This window comes from Catharus ustulatus, chromosome 8 (assembly GCF_009819885.2).
Source record: "Catharus ustulatus isolate bCatUst1 chromosome 8, bCatUst1.pri.v2, whole genome shotgun sequence".
NCBI classification, from domain to species: Eukaryota; Metazoa; Chordata; class Aves; order Passeriformes; family Turdidae; genus Catharus; species Catharus ustulatus.
This window is the reverse complement of record NC_046228.1, coordinates 3,301,327-3,319,751: the sequence shown is the minus strand read 5'-3', so window position 1 is coordinate 3,319,751 and position 18,425 is coordinate 3,301,327. Positions and strand designations below refer to the sequence as shown.

The window sequence follows — 18,425 nt, the reverse complement described above, 5'->3', positions numbered from 1 at the left end:
TTTAATTTTATCATTTCCAGTCTACTTTTGAGGTAGATGGAGAATGGAGTCTGTAGAAATCGTGTTCGTAGAACTTCTAAAAATCTTTAAAAGTCAAGTTTTGAGTGACAAACTTTTTAAGGAAAACTGGAAAAAATATTTTCATTCCAGTAACAATCATCAAACAAATGATGTGGTGCTGTGGTTTGGTTTTGGTTTATTTTATTGACAGTAGAAGAAATTTCCTCAGCTGGTGTAGTTGTATGAAGGAAAGCAGAGTTTACTAATGCGAAAGGGTAAATTATTGAGGCTATGCCATTACTGTGCTGCGTGAACTCTGAGATGAGTGTTTGAGAGCTGGCTGTGCCGTTGCAGAGCTGGAGGAGGAGTCTCCCATCATTAACTGGTCCCTGGAGCTGGGGACACGCCTGGACAGCAGGCTGTACGCACTTTGGAACCGCACTGCCGGGGACTGCCTGCTCGACTCCGTGCTCCAGGCCACCTGGGGCATCTACGACAAGGACTCCGTGCTGCGCAAGGCTCTGCACGACAGTTTACACGACTGCTCCCACTGGTGAGTCAGGGCAGCAGAACCCCAGAGCCCCCACAGCTCCCTGGGGATTGTTCTCCTCAAAGCTGTCGAGTCACCCTGGTCCCAGCTGGGATCTTCGTCTCGCGTTTTAAATACGAGCGCTGGAAACTTGGACGCTTGGTGCTCAGCAAATGGCATTTCAAACACCACAGTGCTTTATACTTGTCAAGCATGCACTGACCACAGTTACTGCAGCTGGAATTTGTGTCCTTGCAATGTAAATCATGCACATGCCATGCCTTGCTGCTGGGTGGGAGCTGTGAAGATTGTTAGTAGGAGATAGACTTTTGTTCTTTATAAACTTTTCAGTATTTTCATTCCATCTGCTTAGTTACAGCTTTACTCAGGATTGCTCTTTTTATCCCTGTTCTGTCTGCTCAAATAATGGCAGTGAAGCAGAGAGTGTTGACATTTAACTGGTTCTGTCATTTCACCATAAAATTGTTTTATTCTGTAAAACAACTTTTGTTGCTTTACACTGACAGCCTTATTTAGGTGGATACTGTAGTTTCCTTCTGCTAAAGGGACAATCTTAGCTGGACCCTCAGTGGTGTCCAACAGCTCTCCAGAGTGTCCTGGACTAAGGGATGAGCTGGTAAAGACTGATAATCCAAGTCACAGGTGATCATTTCTTTAATGTTCTTGTAGTCAAGGACAGGAGAAACACTGTCAGCACATACTGCAGAAAGAGCCTGTCCCTGTCCTCTTGCTGTACAGGAGATCAACAACAAAGGTTCATTTAGGGGTACCTGTAAAAAATTTTGTGCTGTTGGGGGAGAACTCCCCAAATCAGCATCCAGAGCTGAAATCCAGCAAGTAGTGCTTCAGTAGCAATTCTCCCAGGAACCAGTGTCTGAAAGGATCTGTCATGCTTTGGAGCTGTTCAGCATGGAGTGTGCATCATGTCCATGCAGAATTTCCTTGGCATCAGCTGGGGAGCTCCCATGAGGCCAGAACAGAAATGCAAGATAGATCAGGTTTTGTTCTTTATGGGAACAAAACCAACCATGGTATCCAAAAACATGCTGTAAACTATTGAGCTTTGGACCAAATCTCTCAAAATGTCCATTTGAACTGTGGTTAACTTGTGGTATCTTAACGTAACTCTCTTTTAGAGGCTATTAAATCCTGTTAAGCTTTTTAGTTTATGTCTAGACAGAATTCTCATTTTACTCTGAATTTGGCTAATCCTTATCCTTATTAGAAGCATCATTTTTAACTGATTGATGTGTTCCTTGTTAGCAACAAGTCTTTAGAATAAGTCTTTTAGCCAGATGTTGTTGTAAATAGATCATTCTGTACATCCTATAGGTGCTGTACAGATTCCATTTGAGAAGATACATTTAATTTTGTGGGCTAGGGCATGTGGCTGATAGGAAGTGATGTCGTCACTGGAACAGGCTCTTAAATGCAATCCCTGCTTAAACTTTTATCTAGTGGAATTATTCTTCAAAGCCTCCACAAAGACACTTAAAAATAGGTATTTTTATAGCCAGACAGAAAACACTCATGTAACTCATTTGACCTCCTTTTGTTATGTTTGTTTAGATGCTGAACAAAGAAAAATCTATTTACCAGAGACAGTCTTATGTCTAGTACTCACAAAAAGCTCCACAGTGAAGCTCCCAGAGGCTCTGGCCTGTGGAGTCTTTTCCACTCACCTTTCAATAACTCCACTTCTTTAGTTTACACAAAAATGTGTTCTGATGTGTCCTTTTTTGTATTCCACCATTAGCTTTCGCTGGAGAATGGGCACATGCCCTAAGTTGACTTTCAGAATTTTATTTTTTAATGGATGCATTCAGTTCTCTTGTGTTAACCTGAAAAGTTTGCTTTAAATGAGATAAAAATCTTCCCTAAGTTAATCAGCCATAGACAAGAAACTTCTTTAGGAGAAACTTTCACAGTTCAGAGGGAGTAGTTTGATGTCTTCCTTTTTTTGTTTTTCCTCTTGAATTTTCTGGTGTTGTGGGAGTTTTTGTTGTTGTTGTTTTGTTTTTTCTTCCCCCAGAATCTGATTAAATTTCTTTCAGGAGACTCAAGAATTAATTAATTTAGCACAAAGTGCTGTTAGAGATTCATGAGAGAAAACAAGCAAAAATACTTATCAGCAACAAAGGTGGAAGTGTTAGGCTGTTTGGATAAAAACTGGAATGTAGATTCAGAAGATTCCCTGTGAATATTACTGTCAGTTAGCACAGACCTGTCCACATACCTTAATAATAGGAATTTTAAGCCATGCAAAGGCTTTAGCTGGACTCAGGAAACCCAGCCTGACTGGTGGCTGCTGTCCTACCAAGATTTTAGGGTGATTCAAGCTTCGCTGAAAGCATAGGAAAGATCTTATCCACACACACTCACTGCCTGCTAATATTCTCAGGTTTTAATTAAATGAGTTCATTTCAGTGACTTTTTTAATAAGCTGAAACTTCAGAATGGTTTCTTTGTCTTCACAGTAAAGGCCATTGTTTAAAAGTTGGCTTAGCACTGTTCCCTAAATCCCAGTTCCTAATATGAAGTTGTGGCTTTTCCATAGTGTGGTGATTGGACAGAGTATAAAATATTATAAAGCAAACATCTTCCTTTTAATGTCATTTTTCTTGGTAAATGGTTAAATATCATGACTGAACTAAATCCCACTTTGATTCTTACCCACATGTAATGTGGAATTACCACCCCTTCGCTCCAAAACCTGGTATAAAACAGATTCTGCCTCTTAACCATGGGCTCTTGGAAATTGATGTGCAAGTGCTTTGAGGTTAATTCACTCATGATGTGGTTAAAAATAGAAAATACCTGTATTTTTTGTGTGAGAAGAATGAGCAACTCCTCCTGTATGAAGTGGAATGTCTTACTTATGTTCCCTATATATCAACACTTAAATAAGGCTAAATAACACCTTAAAAAACCCCAAAACCTATTGCAAGAAGTATCAAAGTAGGCAGGATCCTGGTAGGAACTTGGATCATGTTTGCTGTAGGCATTGCTTTTATTTTTTAACTGGTTCTTAAATGAGGATTAATAAATGGAGTCCCCTGAAGATAAAAAACAACAAAATCCACTTTTCCTGCTACTTGCTCTCTTTCTTCCCCCTTATTGACATTACAAGGGTTAAATACTGCTGTCAGGATTATGGTGGTTGAGTAAATATTTTTGCCTTCACCATTTTTTTTCCTCTCTCTCAACATTTTAGGTTCTACACCCGCTGGAAAGAGTGGGAATCGTGGTATTCCCAAAGCTTTGGTTTACATTTCTCCTTGCGAGAGGAACAGTGGCAGGAAGATTGGGCATTCATCCTCTCTCTTGCAAGCCAGGTAAGAAAACTCATTTCTCAGAGGACTTTTGAAAAAGATATTTTAATTTCTGGAAAGAAGTTTCAGAACTAGAAGAGTTTTTTGGGAATAAGAATATTCCTGTGTGAAGGAAAATCATTCCTCTTAAGCCAATGATCTTAAAATCTTACTGGGTAAACTCTTCTGCCAATATAGAAAGGTTCATTTGAAATTATAATTTTTGAGCTTCTTATTAAGCAGTGCAACACAAAAAAAGAATTGTGGTATTAGAGTGAAGTCTGTAGAACAAACTAATAGATAATCATGTTTAATATCCAGCTCCTGCAGCACTTTTAACTCCCAAAACACACCTCCAAATCTGTCAGCTTACAGACACCAGCAAGCTGAGATTTTATAACTCCCCTCCAAAATGAGATTTACATTCCTATATGCTTCCAGCTATGGGAATATTTTTAGCTCCTCTTTTAAAACATAAACATGATTTTGGTGCTATTTTTTTGAGATTTGTTTTGGATGTGCCCTTTTCCTATCATCAAAAGGTATTTGCCTTAAAGTGCCCTCAGTTGAAGGAGTTATTTTTAGACCTAACATTATGTAGAGTTTCACTTCTAAATGGGGAATGAAATCCATTACATTGAATCTGGGCAATAGGACAGAGAATTATTACTGACAGCTGACAAGCTGAAATGTTTTTTCTGTATTTCCAATAATTTTCCAGTCTTTTGTTTTTCCTGTCAAAGCTTTATCACTCTGAAAAACATTTTCTTTCAATTTGAAGACTCTTTTTCAAATTTCAAAGTAGAGGATGGTAAGTTCTGTTGAAGTGATGTCTTTTCTTTGTGTTTGGTTCAGCCTGGAGCGAGTTTGGAGCAGACACACATTTTTGTACTTGCACATATTCTTAGAAGACCAATTATAGTTTATGGAGTAAAATATTACAAGAGTTTTCGGGGAGAAACGTTAGGATATACCCGCTTCCAAGGTAAGCCTTGCATTTTCAAAACTCACTTTTCCACAAGGTTGGGCTGTAAATCAGTAGTGACAGATGGAATATTATTGTAGCTAAATTTTCATTTGCTATTAAAAAGAACAAAATAATCCTGTCCAGACTTGCAGTTTTTCATTTTATAGTAGGCATGGTGCTTGTAAAAGTGAATTCCATGATACTTTAAAGGGAGTTTTTAAAATTTATCTGTGTTTCAGTGATTCACAGCAAGTGAGGTGTGAATACTGACTTATTTCTCATTAGTACTATAATTTTGCATAGCTTCATCAGGGTCTTTCTGACTTCTCCTCCTTGTCTTCAGGACAACCTTAAGATAAATATGAAGACTGTCCTTAAGATAAATATGAAGATGACTCAGTCCAGTTTTGCTTAGACTTAACATCTGTAGATTTCTAAAGATGCATTTTCTGCTTTGCAAGCCAAATCTGTGTTTGGGTAACTTTCCCCTCTGTGACATGCTAATACTTTATTATTCAAATAATAAAACATGAGAGGGGATCAGGAGCATCTGCACAAACTGAGCTGTAAACAGAGCCCATGGGGAAGGAAAGGAGCTGTGTGTGTTCCAGGGGGTTGGGACATTTGTTTTGCCCACAGTTCATATTCCTGGCCTCAAGTACATCTGCTTGAGGATGACCCACTCTTTATTTATAGCTTAGCTGAGGACTTCCCAGAACATCTTTGTGATTTGAAAGAAAAAAGCATGGTGGCTTTGGAAGGAGGCAAGAGGAAAACCCTGAGCTTTGCAGTTAATGTTAATTTAGAACTGTTTATAGAGTCTTGGTTTCTAAGTCTGGGGCAGTATCAAAACTTCATGTAGGGACATTAGTTACTATTTTGAAGAGTCTAAAAGTTTAGTAGTTATTGTAGTTAATAGAAAGGCTGGGAAGGAAGAGTTCCTTGTGTCACTTAAATCTGAGCTTAGTGTTGCCTTTAACTCCAAGGCTAAGTGGTTTTATTTCCTAGATTGAGCAGACAAGTGTTACATGGCCTAAATGTGCTGAATTTTCCTTCTGTGAACCAGAAGGATACTGAGTGTGTGGAACACCCTTTTATTGCACATGGGTTTCCAGGAATTCAGGCAACCAAATAGTTACAAGTTGAGATTTCCTTGCCATGAGCCAAATCCATCCATACATGGAAACAGCACTGGGAACAGGTGAACTTGGAGTCCTGTGTCACAGTACCTGGAATTGCTCCTCTCCCTGCCCAGCCACATTTTTGTGGTTAATGAGTGCTAACAAAATGCCATTGGCACAGCTGAAGTCCTGCTGAGTGACTGGGAGTGGGGTGGGCTGCCAGGAAGAGTCTCCAGCTCTGGGCCTGTGTGGAGCTTTGGGGAGTGCTGGGGTGTCCCTGCCTCTGTTAATCCAGAAAAGTCCCTGCAAGTGTCCAAGGCCAGGCTGCACAAGGCTTGGAACAACCTGGGATAGCAGAAGATTGGGCAGGGGGTGGAGCTGGAGGGGCTTTAAGGTCCCTTTCAACCCAAACCTCTCTCTAATTGTGGGTTGTAATAGAAATGGGGAATTGAAATTTTTTAATGCCACCCCTAAAATACTCTCCCTGACAGGAATTTTTTTCCCCCAGGGAATCCTTGTGCCAGCTTGGCACCCTTGCTTGTAGCTGCTGTGAATCCCATAATTGCCAGCCTTGTTTCCCAAATTCCACTTGACTGTTAATTCTTTAAATACTAAAGCTTCAGTGGTGGAAGATCTGTTTGCTCAAGCCCCATGACCCTGGTCAGACCCTCCTGCTCTGGCCACATGTATTTAGTGGTACAAATATACAGCTTTTAAAATTGAACAGGAAAAAAAGATGACTGACTGAAGTGATCATCAGGTCAGGCTGGAGGAACTAAATCCTGTGTGGGTGGCTTCGGGATAGATGTTAGCCCAACTCTTTATTTTCTGTGACTTGTGTTCATGTCAATTGTTGTTACACAACCTTCTAGCTTTATATCAGAGTGACTTTTATAACTCCTAAGAGCACTAGATATTCTTCCTGGCAATGTTGGAAATTCTTTTCTTGTGGAGCTCATCACAGTGTTGAGGAGGAATGGAAAGTGTAGCACACTGTAACCTTCTGTCTTGAGGAAATGATTAGAGTGGAATTTTCACCAGGATAAAACAATGATGAAAGAAGATTTCCAAACACTTTCTGAATTTCAGTGTGGAGATGGAGGCAAACATGATTTTCAGTCCTGAAAAGTCACATAGCAGTGCTCCCAGGAATTGAGTGACTGTCTTCCTTGCATTTGACTGGATGTCATCTTCACGTAAATTTGAATTTTGACTGGATATTTGGTTCTTTATCTAAATGCAAAGACTCAAAACTTTCTGGTGAACACTTATCCCGTGTTCTTCACCTTTTGTGTTTAACATTGCATTAGAATGAGACTTAGTAATGGGGACAGGAGGAGGGGAAGGCTAAGAAAGTATGAAAAGGATCTGTCTTTAAATCGAGGTATTGTAAAAAATTGTGTGAATCTTAATTTTAAACAAATGGCCAGACTTTTAGCTAGCTCTTGACTGCTAACTCCAAAACAAGGATGGGGGAGGAAAAAGGGACAGTTATTTACTGGTAGCCCTCACTAATTTTTCCTGCAGTACAAAAAGATGAGCTCAAAACTTAAGCAGAAGCTCCAAAGCCACCTCCTGCCTCAGATTCCCATTTTAGCCTTGCCCTTCCCTCCGTGGCTGTCGGAGGAGCTGTGTTTGCAGCAGCAGCTGTACTAGGAGGGGTTGCTATGCTACATGTGCACTTGAGTTTATGTGGGGGCTATTTTTAACCTGTCACAAGGTGAGCTGTGCTCTTGCTTAAGTTGTCTTGCAGCAGTACACACCAGGAATTATTTATGTTCCTGGAAGAAAGGAGTTCCAATTTTATTTTGAGACCTCGAGTGAATTGCTGTCTTTTTTGCTAAATATGGTGGGGAGAAAAAGTGCAGTTCTTCTCAGAATCTGTGACATCAGGTGTTGGTTGTAGCTGAGCAAAGTAGTATCAGCTTTTTGATGTTTTTTCTTTTTCATTTTTTAAAAATTGATATGAATAATTGATGTGTGTTAATTTAATCTGTGAGTACTGTGTATGAGCAGTCCCGTTCTCTGGGATGGGTTACATCAGTGCTGAGTAACATTTTGTGCAGTGAGTTCTTTTAATAATAAGTTTTGTGAGCAGATGGTGGAATTTTTGCTCTGGTAAAAATAGACATCTGACTGTAGCCTTTATTTCTGTGATGCAGAATCTGATTTTTATTTTTTTTCCCAATATTAAGAAGAGTTACCCAACATAAAAGGCTGCTTTTCTTACTTTGTTTTTTGTTCATCACTGCACTATAGATCATAAATTTTAGGGCTATGATAATGTATTGGTTATGATTGTAATCTTTTTTTGTCTAAACTTGTACAGTTGTGTTAATTACAGTAATTTCACAATTATAAGCCGCACCATTTTGACTAAAATTTTGGTCCAAACCTGACGTGCAACTTATAATCAGGTGTGGCTTATATATGGACAAAGAATGAAAAGTTGCTGTTTTAGTTTGGAGGACAGGTGTCTGCTGAGAAAGGCAGGAGCTTCTCTTTGAAATGGAGAATGTAAACCCTCTCCCTCCAAATTATTATAATTTTGAAATCAAGGGGCTCTCAGGCAAAGATATGGGAATTAGGAATAACAGTTCCTTACTAGGGAAATTAAAATAGAAATACAGCACTACAAAGAACAAACCCCAAACCCTGACACAGTCAGAGTACAACCTGACACCCGTCAGGCAGGGTGTTAGTAGCAGTCCCATTCCATGGTGGCTGCATCCTCCTGCAGTGACAGATGTGGCTCAGTTGGAGCAGTGCTCCTGTACAAGGTGCAGTTTCCCTCCGGAGCTCCAGTGGTGATGTGGAGAAATCCGGTTTTCCTCTGGAGTCCAGTGGAGAAAGGGGCTCCCTTAGTGTCCCAAAACCTCTGTTTTTATCTTGGTAAGAAATGTTGGGCTCTTCCCCCTGGCTGGAGCAACTCCCAATGGGATGCAGTAATTTTATCAGTCCCACAGTGGGACTCAATGGCCATGAGCAGAAAATGACTGGCTGGAGGAAGGATGGGTTGTGAAAAGATAAAGAACACTGCCCTGCCTGGTTTCAATGGATGCCCATTAGCAGAATATCTCCCATGGAGATCAGGATCACTGCCCCACCCTCAACAGATGGAGATACCTTTGATCACACTCTGTATTGTAATGTGCAGCTTATAATCGTGAAATTACTGTAATAACAATTACCTCTGAGAAGTCTGGCCTGTGTCAGTGTAGACCAAACCATGTACAGTTTAAATATGCTATGCTTCTGTCTGGCCCAAACCACAAGATTTGTATCAAATTCCTCCTTGAACAGCAGCTTTATTCCTTGCCCACAGGTGTGTATTTGCCTTTGTTATGGGAACAGAGTTTTTGTTGGAAGAGTCCCATAGCTCTGGGCTACACGAGGGGCCATTTCTCCGCCCTGGTTGCCATGGAGAACGATGGCTATGGCAATCGAGGCGCTGGTGCTAACTTGAACACTGACGATGATGTTACTGTTACTTTTCTACCCTTGGTGGACAGCGAGAGGAAATTATTGCACATTCACTTCCTTTCTGCTCAAGAGGTAAGAGAAACATCTGGTTTGTGGTGGTGACTTTGTCACGGCTGCTTGCTGGAGCTCAGCAATCTCTGTAGCTCCCTGAGTGTTTTGGTGTCCAAAGAATTACAAGGAGTGTGCTGTTCTGGTTAATGCTGCTCCCTTCCCTACCATTCTAGGTGATTCTGAAAGGTGTTTTCTCACAAATTTGGTGGTTATTTACTGCTCTGTAAATGGAATGTGACTTCATTGTCCATGTAAATCACAGAAACAATCATAGAATAGAATCACAGCATGTCCTGAGCTGGAAGGGACCCACAAGGATCATCCAGTCCAACTCCTGACCCTGCACAGGACACCCAACAATCCCCCTGTGCCTCAGAACACTGAATATCAGCATACCTAGAAAAGGACACAAAAAGAAGGTTCTGTCATAAAGGCAAGACTGAAATCTGCCTTTTGGGGTTTTTTTTTCCCTAAAATATGCAGCCCATAGTTGCAGCATTTCCCACCTTCTATTCTAATGAAACTCAATTCATTTCTGCTTTAATAACCATGATAAAGACATGGAAGTACTTCAGTACTTCACTGAAGGGTATTCATGGGTGAAGGGAGGGCTGGAAAACTGAAGTGATTGCAGAAAGTGGGCATTCTGCAAATAAAGGAAGAAAAATACGAGCTTCAGGTGTAGAAAGAGATTGTTCTTCAGCAAGCCACGATATTTGTTACATTTTACAAGAGAAAACGTTTCATGTCAAGAACTTAGGCTCCTAAAAATGTGTTTGTAAAGCTAGAACGCTCTTTTAGTACTTCCCTCCTTATATATGGTGCCTACTGTAGATAAATAGTGCTTAAAAATAACTGGAAATATACATGTGAAAAACTGGGGAGAAGAGCTGGAGAGTATTTCCAGAGCCTTCAACCTTTGGTTGGAAATGCAGTGGGCATCAGTTTTCCTTTTGGGTGTGTCTTGGTGTTTGCTAAAAAAGGCAGGGACCTCTCTTTGAAATGGAGAATGTAAACCATTTCCCTCCAAATTATTATAATTTTGAAATTAAGGGGCTTTCAGGCAAAGATATGGGAATAGGAATAGCAGTTCTTTACTAGGAAAATTAATACAGAAATACAATATTACAGAGAACAAACCCCAAACCCTGCCAGAGTGAGAATCCAAGCTGACACCCATCAGTCAGGCAGGGTGTTGGCAGCAGTCCCATTCCATGGTGGCTGCATCCTCCTGCAGTGACAGATGTGGCTCAGTTGAAGCAGTGGCTTTGTAGATGGGTGCAATTTCCCTCTGAAGGTCCAGTGATGATGTGGAAAGATCCATTTTCCTCTGGAACCTAAGACAGGGAGTGGTGCCTTGGAGTGGCTCCCTAGGACAGAAGCTGGACAAGAGGAGGAGCAGGGAGGCGCTGGACCTTGGGGAAGCCTCACTGGTGCTGTTCTGTGTCCCCCAAAGATAGGCAACGAGGAGCAGCAGGAGAAGCTGCTGCGGGAGTGGCTGGACTGCTGCGTGACCGAGGGAGGGGTTCTGGTGGCCATGCAGAAGAGCTCCCGCCGGCGCAACCACCCGCTGGTCACCCAGATGGTGGAGAAGTGGCTCGACCGCTACCGCCAGATCCGGCCCTGCACGTCCCTGTCGGACGGCGAGGAGGACGAGGACGACGACGACGAGTGAGGGGGAATAAAGTGAAATGAGCAGCGCAGATGTGTGAGCCCGAGTGAGCGTTGTGCTGTACAGCTGGGTGTGCGTGACCCATGGCTGGGGGATACGTGGGAAGGATTGTCCCGCAGCTCCGGGAGAGGATGGACGCTCATCCTGCTGCCTGGAGAGAGCCGAGTGGGCTGGACTACAGTTTGTATAAAAACACAGAAAAGAAACAAAAAACAGCTAATTTTATTATCAAGATGAAAAAAAAAAAACAAAACAAACAACAAACCAAACCAACCCCATTTTTTCTTTCTGACTGTAAATCTGTCTATAAATGTACCGCATGTGGTTGTGTAAGAGGTTGTGTAATAGGAAACGTATACCAGCATCTTAATTATTGCAGAGAAATTTTTCAACTAAGGGCACTTCTGAAAGCACATGTGAGCTGGATGGATATCTCCTCCCTCTGAGATTCTTTTACAGTAGAACCTGGTTCTTCTCCATCACCTTTTACATGCTCTGACATTTCCCTGAAAGGCCCTTTCCTGTGAAATCTCACTAGTGCCCAGGTCAGATTGTGAGAGAGTTTTTGGGTTTTTTTTTTGTTTGCACAGATATCCACAGCAAGTCCTAAGCAAAAATATGTTCATTATTTTACTAATATTTTAGTTATTGCTGTGCCCACATAATAAAGCCTAAACTCTACGGAACAAACTGGAAGAGAAGCTAAATTTTCATTGAGTGAAATAATTTGTTTCCTGAAAAAGCTTTTTGGGGGTTTTTTTACCTTTTTTTTTTTTTTTTTTTTTCTTCTAATAGTTAATAGATTCCTTTCAGTATACATAAGGATATTTATTCAGAGAAGTGACCTAAAAGATAGGGATTTTATTCCTGTGAGCATACACTAAAAAAAATTGTGTGAAATCTGAGAACTTGAACACAATTGAGAATTGAATCTTGTCAAAACTCTGTCTTGCTGTGTTACAAATGACATAATTTTATCATTTATTCTTTGATCACTCAAACTTTGCTGCAAATGGAAAAACACCTTTTTAAAGGTTACTCCTTGGTCACTAAATCTAGTGAGAATCCACTTGGCAGTTCTAATTAAAAAGAAGAATCTATGCTCAAATTGTTTAAAAGCACTGTTATATATTTCTCAGTATGTAAACCTGGGAATTTCTTGCATGTTGATTGATGTGGCCATACTTAAACTTATGTAAGTTCCTAAGACTGTAAGTTCAGAGTATATTCTCCAGTAGAAATTTTATTATATTTGATAACTTTAGCCATGTAACCTGTAATGGATAAAGTTTATCTAAAAATCTCACTGAAACACTAAAGGTTAATGCCAGTTTTTACATATACAGTGCAATTCAGGTTGTCTTGAAAAGCACTTTTGATGGTGTGGTGGTTGAGTAAGAAATTTTGCAGTAGATGAAATTGTTTTAATTAGAATTTGGAAAGAAGCCCCATAGCACCTATTTTTATGTAGTTCAGAGCTATGGAAACCCTGAGGAACTTGCTGCTTTTTCTTCCAAATGCTGCTTAGATGGTGTTGAAACGTGCACAACTCCTACAGAAACTTGGTGACGACACCAAAAGTAAAGAATAATGAAGTACTGTATTAATTCTGCAATTTTCCCGTCCTAGATTCCACTGAGGTTTATTATGTCTTCACCTTTTTTGGCCATTAGATTTCCTGTGCTTGGTGCATGCCCAGATCTCCAGGTGAAGGATGAGTGCTGCTCTGCCATGTGTGAGTGACCCAAATTCACCACCCAGCCCCAGATACTGCAGGGGTTCTTCATGAGCGCACGGTCCTGGTTCCAGTTCCCTTTCTAAATTGGGATTTTTTTTTGTTTTGTTCTTACCTTGCAGTGAAATCCCTTTATACCATGTCTAGCTGAGGATGTAAAGCTTTTCTGTCAGGGGAGCTGAATGCAGGGTAAGCTGGGATGAGGATTTCTGTGCCCTGAGTGAGCTGCTCCGTGCTAGAGCGGTTTGTGTTGTGCTGTGACCATGGGGCTCCTAACTCAGCCAGCTTGAGGAGCTCTCAGTGGCCAGCCCTGTAAGTTCACATCCCAGCCTGCCCCTGCCCAGCTGCCCTGTGGACAGAAGGAAAAGCTCCTGATTCCTTGGGCTGCTCCAAGGATGCTGTGGAGTTTCCACCTCCCAGCACTGTTCCATTCAGGGCAGCAAAGCTTCCTTGTCCCACAGGGAGAATTCCCAATGTGAAAATCTACCTTGAGCCAAACTGGCCCAACCCTCTGCCCTCCTCTCCTGCTGTCCTTGGGCAGTTTTATCGTGGCCCTGTCCCCCAGCCCTTCCCAGAGCAGTGGAGTCCCCATGGCCAGTTCAGCTTTCTCAAAGCATGCACCGATGAATTTTTCACTCTGCTCCCACAGCACAGTCCTGGTACTTTGGATCACTTGGCTTCCTTGATCATTATTGCTTTGTTCTGATGTGCTGTACAATGGTCTGTTCAGGTTCACAAGCTTCACAGGCCATTTGGGGACAGGTGAAATGTCTTTTCCAGAATCAGAGTAATCCAAACCTCCTGTACCTGTAGATTAAAGAGCTGCAACCCCCAGCTTCGTGCTCGCACCGCAGTCAGTGTATGTCAGTGGCTCCTCAATCACACACCTGAAAGTTTACAGACACTGAGACTAATCTGCACACACTCCCCTGCAGCTTGTCAGCAAGTTCTGCACTTTCAGCCATGAAAATAGATATAAAAAATCGGGTTTCTCAATGTATTTTCCTCGTATATTGCCCTCAGCAGCACACGCTTTCCTAGAATTTAGCTTTTCATTGCTACCTCCTTTACAGCTGGTCAGGATTTTTTTCTGGTTTTATTTATGACTTCCTCAGTGAAAATCCCTGTATTTCTTTTGTTTTTAATATATTAAAATTTAGTAATTCTGGATTCTTCCAAAGTTCTGCTGCATGGCTTATGGCAAATACCCCCGAGTTGCGTTTCCTCCATTACCCAGGTTGGTTTGTGTGTTTGGAGACTTTAATTGCTGCTTTTTCTCCCTTTTATTCAGTAACTTCCCCTAATACCCTTTTTAAAAGGTTTTATTTAATGTTTGTCACCTTGAAGCTGCTTGTTTTGACAGCTACTTTGATATCTCTGGAGCTCTCCCTGGAGAAAGAGATGATTATCCCAGGAGAACCTTCCTGTCTGCCTTCCCTGAGTGGGACAACAGCAGCATGGCTCTGTCAGCCACAAACCTCCAGCAGCAGCTGTTCATCTCCCATTTCTCTGCCCAGTAATTTTCCATTTGAGAGCTGCAGCTCCTGGTGTGATGATATTCTTCCCTTTCTGCTTCCACGGCTCCAATCTTTGCATGTTTTGCTGGTGTTCTCCCTGCAGGCACTTGTAACCCTTGGGATGGCTCCTGTTGAGCTTGTGGCACTCGTGTCCTTGGTTTTGGCTGAAAGGGAGTTGGGTGTTGGATGAAAGCTGCAGCATTTTCTCAGCTCAGAGTCACTGCTGGCACAGGGGATCCTGCGGCGCAGGGAGGTACCAGATTATTGAGAAACAAAGTACCAGGGCTCGTTTATTTTCAAAACAACTCTAAACCTTAACAGCAATTCAATGTTTCCCTCTTGGTTTTGATGGTCATTTCAGTGTCTCCCAAACACTTCCCCTGTATCTGACCTGTGTTCTCTCACAGAGGTCACAGATAATTCACTGCTGGGCTGTGCTGAGCACTGACAAGGAGCAATCACTCTGTAACAAGTGACCTCTTTTTTGGATGTCTGAAGCTGGTAACCAAGTTTTCAGTTTAATTTAAAGCAAACAAAATACAGAGTTTTGTAACTTGGACACTTTGGTTTCAGCTGTTTTTAGTCCCCATCTAACTCTGTGTGTGGCACTTGGACACAGTGGGAAAGAAGGGTGGAAACAAGAACAGGCCTTTTGCCCAGTGAGGCTCAAAGCCACCAGCACCTCTTGAGCACTTTTGGCTTTATTTTCCAGTGATTTGATAATGCTTCAGCTCTTGAGAATGTACAGAAAATGTTGTTTGACTTGTAGCTTAGTGAAACCCACAGTGATCTCTTCATCACAGAATGGTCTGAGTTGGAAGGGACCTTCCCCTCCCACGGGACTGGAACTATTCACCAAGTGTGACCAGAATTGTTTCTGTACCTTATGGTTACCTCTCAGTGTCTCCAAGCCCCAGATTGCAGCGAGAGCTCTTGTCTTTCAGAAATTATAGAAATTTTATCACTTTTTATTGAAAACTGCACTGAACGCTAAATGTCCACCTTTACAATAAACAAATACAGTAACGGTAACACACTAAAACAAAACATACTGATAGCCATTGGTTTCTTTTTTTGTCTGTTTGGGACAGCTCAAGATTTCTTTTTTTTTTTTTTTTTTTTGTCACAGAAACAGGAATGTACCCATACAAAGGCTCAAAACAGGCCATCTTTAAAAACAAAAAGGCGATGATTCACAAAAGACTATGAATATAACATGTAGCTAGTTGATACAAATCTAATAGGATTTGTTAAAATCAGTCACATCTAATAACACATCTTGAAGTGTTCTTGTATAAAATATCACGTGAAGAAAAGAAGACTTTTATCAATGTCTAAAAAAAGTGGATTTTGTTCATAGACAGTCTGACAAGTTACCATAAAAAGTGTTTCCTGAGACATAAGGAAATGCAACATTATTCTTGAACCCTTTCCAGCTCAAGACTTTTTCCACTTGATAAAATAGCTGCAGATTTAAAACTGAGAAAATATATTTGAGTACAAATAGTGTGTGAAATTTAATACTTTCTTCTTTTTTTTTCCTTTTTTTTTTCTTTTTTTTTTCTTTTATTTTTTCTTGCATCATTGCAGGGCGTAGGTGGATGCACAGCTACTTTATTCAGTGTATTGGGCAGAGAAGAGACTGGCAGTTTGGTTTTCCTTAGCCTGGGAGGGCAGTGGTCAGTGCCAGGAGCCCTTTCTGCCCTCCCCATCCCACAGATCCCGGCTGGAATGGCTGGAACTCAGACCTGGCAGGAGAACTTCTGTTACACAGCACTGGCCCTGTGAGACTGCAGAAAGGAGGAGGAGGAGGATTTTCTTTTTTTTTTTCTTCCACTTCTAAGCCAGGACTGCTGCCCCCTGTTAGGAGAGGTCACCAGATGCAAGAGAAAGGAGAGGGCTGAAGCCACAGAATGGTTTCTTGTTAACCCTGTAAAGATGGCTTAGTTCAGTGGCCTGGCCACAGTGCAGGAGCCCTGTCCTTCCCAAGGAATTGAGGGGGGAAAGAAATTCATTTTTATTCATGTGATTGATGCACAGATGAAGGAAACTCAACACACAATAACAGAAGTTGCTCATTAATGTATCACATCCAAGTTTTCAGCACTGCAGGGAGCAGGTGACTTCTCCAGGGCTTCTCCCCAGTCTTGGCTGCTGTCACTTTGTTGGGAACACTGGAACATCAATGATGCGTCTGTCCAAAATCGGCATTACAAATTCCGTATCAAATTCTTCTTTTTTAGTTCATGTATAACTTCTTTTCCAATGTCTCTTGGTCCTAAGTTTATTGAATGGTTTTTAAATTATCTGCTATTGCTCGTTGGGATGTTCCCTGTTGTCCCCATGTTTTGTGGGCTGGTTGGGCGATGGAGCTTGGGAAGGATGTGCCACTGTGGGAAGGTTGTGAGTGACAGGGATGCCTCCGGGAATGATGCCCTCCATAGCTGCTGGGATTCCTCCTGGTGCCACACTGACCATCCCAGGGGGATACCTGCCACAGGAGACACAGAGAGGCAGGTTTGTCACAGCAGAGCTCATCACACACCCGTCACCCACCACCACTGTGGAGAAAACAGCTCAGAGATCCCACATCCCTCCTGGAGCCAGCTTTGGTTTTCCTTTTGAGTTACAAGGGAGAGCTCAGAGCTCAACATCAACTGCTGTGCCTTGGGTAAGTGTCCTCTGCCACACCACCAGGACTGCAGCTTGTTCTGTGCCTTCTCCCAGCCTCCTGAACCATGGGGAAGCCCTTCTCCTTTGGAAATTTGGGTAAGGAACCATCTGGAATGCTCTCCTGAAACCCCAAATGCCGTGTGCTGACCCCATCATCCCTGTGTGGGAATGCCTTGAACACCTACACCTGGTTTGTAAATTTTCCCTGTGTGGAAGGTGAGCTGCTCAAAGATGGGATCAGATCTAATCTAGCTTTTCCAAGAGCAGAAGCAATTACACACACTTCAAGAAACACCAGTGAGTTTGAAGAGGAGAATAATAATAATTTCTTCTGCTGTGATGTGGGGGCAATGAGAACAAAACCATGTGGAGCTCTCTGCCCATGTGAGGCACTTCCCTGTGGCTCCACTGCCTTGAGGGAGGATGGATGGGGAACGTGGGAGGGCAATTTTACCTGCCTGTGAAGGTGGTGAGCTGAGCCAGCTTACAGGGGCTCCAGGGCTGCAGCTCCAGGGAGCTTAGCCAGGATGAAGCTCCCTGCAGAGAAAGGTTAAGCTGGGAAGCCAAGGCTTGTCCTCAGGAGTTTGGGAACAAGAGTGGGAACAGGGAGAGCCTTTTTCCAGGTCTGGATGTTCTGGTCAGAGGGAGCCTCCTGCATAAGCCAGGAGCTGCCTGGGGCCTTGGGGCTCTGCTGCTGGGTAACACCAGCCTGGCTCTGCCTGACGTGACCTGATGTGCCCTGCAGGGTATTTTGTAGCTCAGAGTATTTTTGGCAGTGGTGATACCCTGAATGAGCCCATGCTCCAGCTCCTTGAGCCTAATGTCTCCTACCAGCACACTTGGAGCCATCTAAACAGAGCAGTAAATAACTCTTAATCTGGGATTTAGGTGGAAATTGGGTCACCTGACTAGAGCCCTACATTTGGAGCTTTTCCCCTGGCTCATTAACCTGGTCATGGACAGGACACAGAGTTCCTGCTGCACTTCAGGAGTCACACCCAGCTTGTGAAGGGTCTGGAAAGGGAGGCTTTACCCACCCAGGCTGGCTCCAGTAGCATCAGTAAAGCCCCGTGCTGTGAGTGCTGGGCCCCAGGGAGGGGGTGACAGCAGCCGGGGTACCCAAGTGTCCCCAGTGTCCCTGCTGTTCCCGGTGTCCCGATGTCCCCGGTGTTCCCAGTGTTTCTGGTGTCCCGGTGTTCCCGTTCTCCCGCTCACCTGTACGTGGCACCATTGAGCTCGGGATGAATCGCCTGCTGGTCTATTACTGACCACGGAGCCGTCGTGACAAAGAATTCCTTATTCACACAGTTCCTTAGGCTCTCTGGGATGCGCCCTGGAGGTGGCG

General features: G+C 42.6%; 2 protein-coding genes across 6 annotated transcripts in view; one reads left to right on the top strand and one right to left on the bottom strand.

Moving 5' to 3' along the window:
- The window catches only part of ZRANB1 (zinc finger RANBP2-type containing 1), a 43,637-nt gene extending 28,108 nt beyond the window's left edge, over nucleotides 1-15,529 (top strand). For both annotated transcript variants that reach the window (XM_033065651.2, XM_033065650.2), the window contains exons 7-11: nucleotides 355-553; nucleotides 3,765-3,885; nucleotides 4,717-4,846; nucleotides 9,275-9,504; nucleotides 10,940-15,529. In XM_033065651.2, the coding sequence (XP_032921542.1) occupies nucleotides 355-553; nucleotides 3,765-3,885; nucleotides 4,717-4,846; nucleotides 9,275-9,504; nucleotides 10,940-11,158 (899 nt within the window). In that variant the 3' untranslated portion in view covers nucleotides 11,159-15,529. The remainder of the gene's footprint in view (nucleotides 1-354; nucleotides 554-3,764; nucleotides 3,886-4,716; nucleotides 4,847-9,274; nucleotides 9,505-10,939) is intronic.
- CTBP2 (C-terminal binding protein 2) overlaps nucleotides 15,346-18,425 on the bottom strand; it is a 131,389-nt gene continuing 128,309 nt past the window's right edge. For all 4 annotated transcript variants that reach the window (XM_033065647.2, XM_033065645.2, XM_033065646.2 and 1 more), the window contains 2 exons: nucleotides 18,296-18,413; nucleotides 15,346-16,898 (listed from right to left, as the gene is read on the bottom strand). In XM_033065647.2, the coding sequence (XP_032921538.1) occupies nucleotides 16,718-16,898; nucleotides 18,296-18,413 (299 nt within the window). In that variant the 3' untranslated portion in view covers nucleotides 15,346-16,717. The remainder of the gene's footprint in view (nucleotides 16,899-18,295; nucleotides 18,414-18,425) is intronic.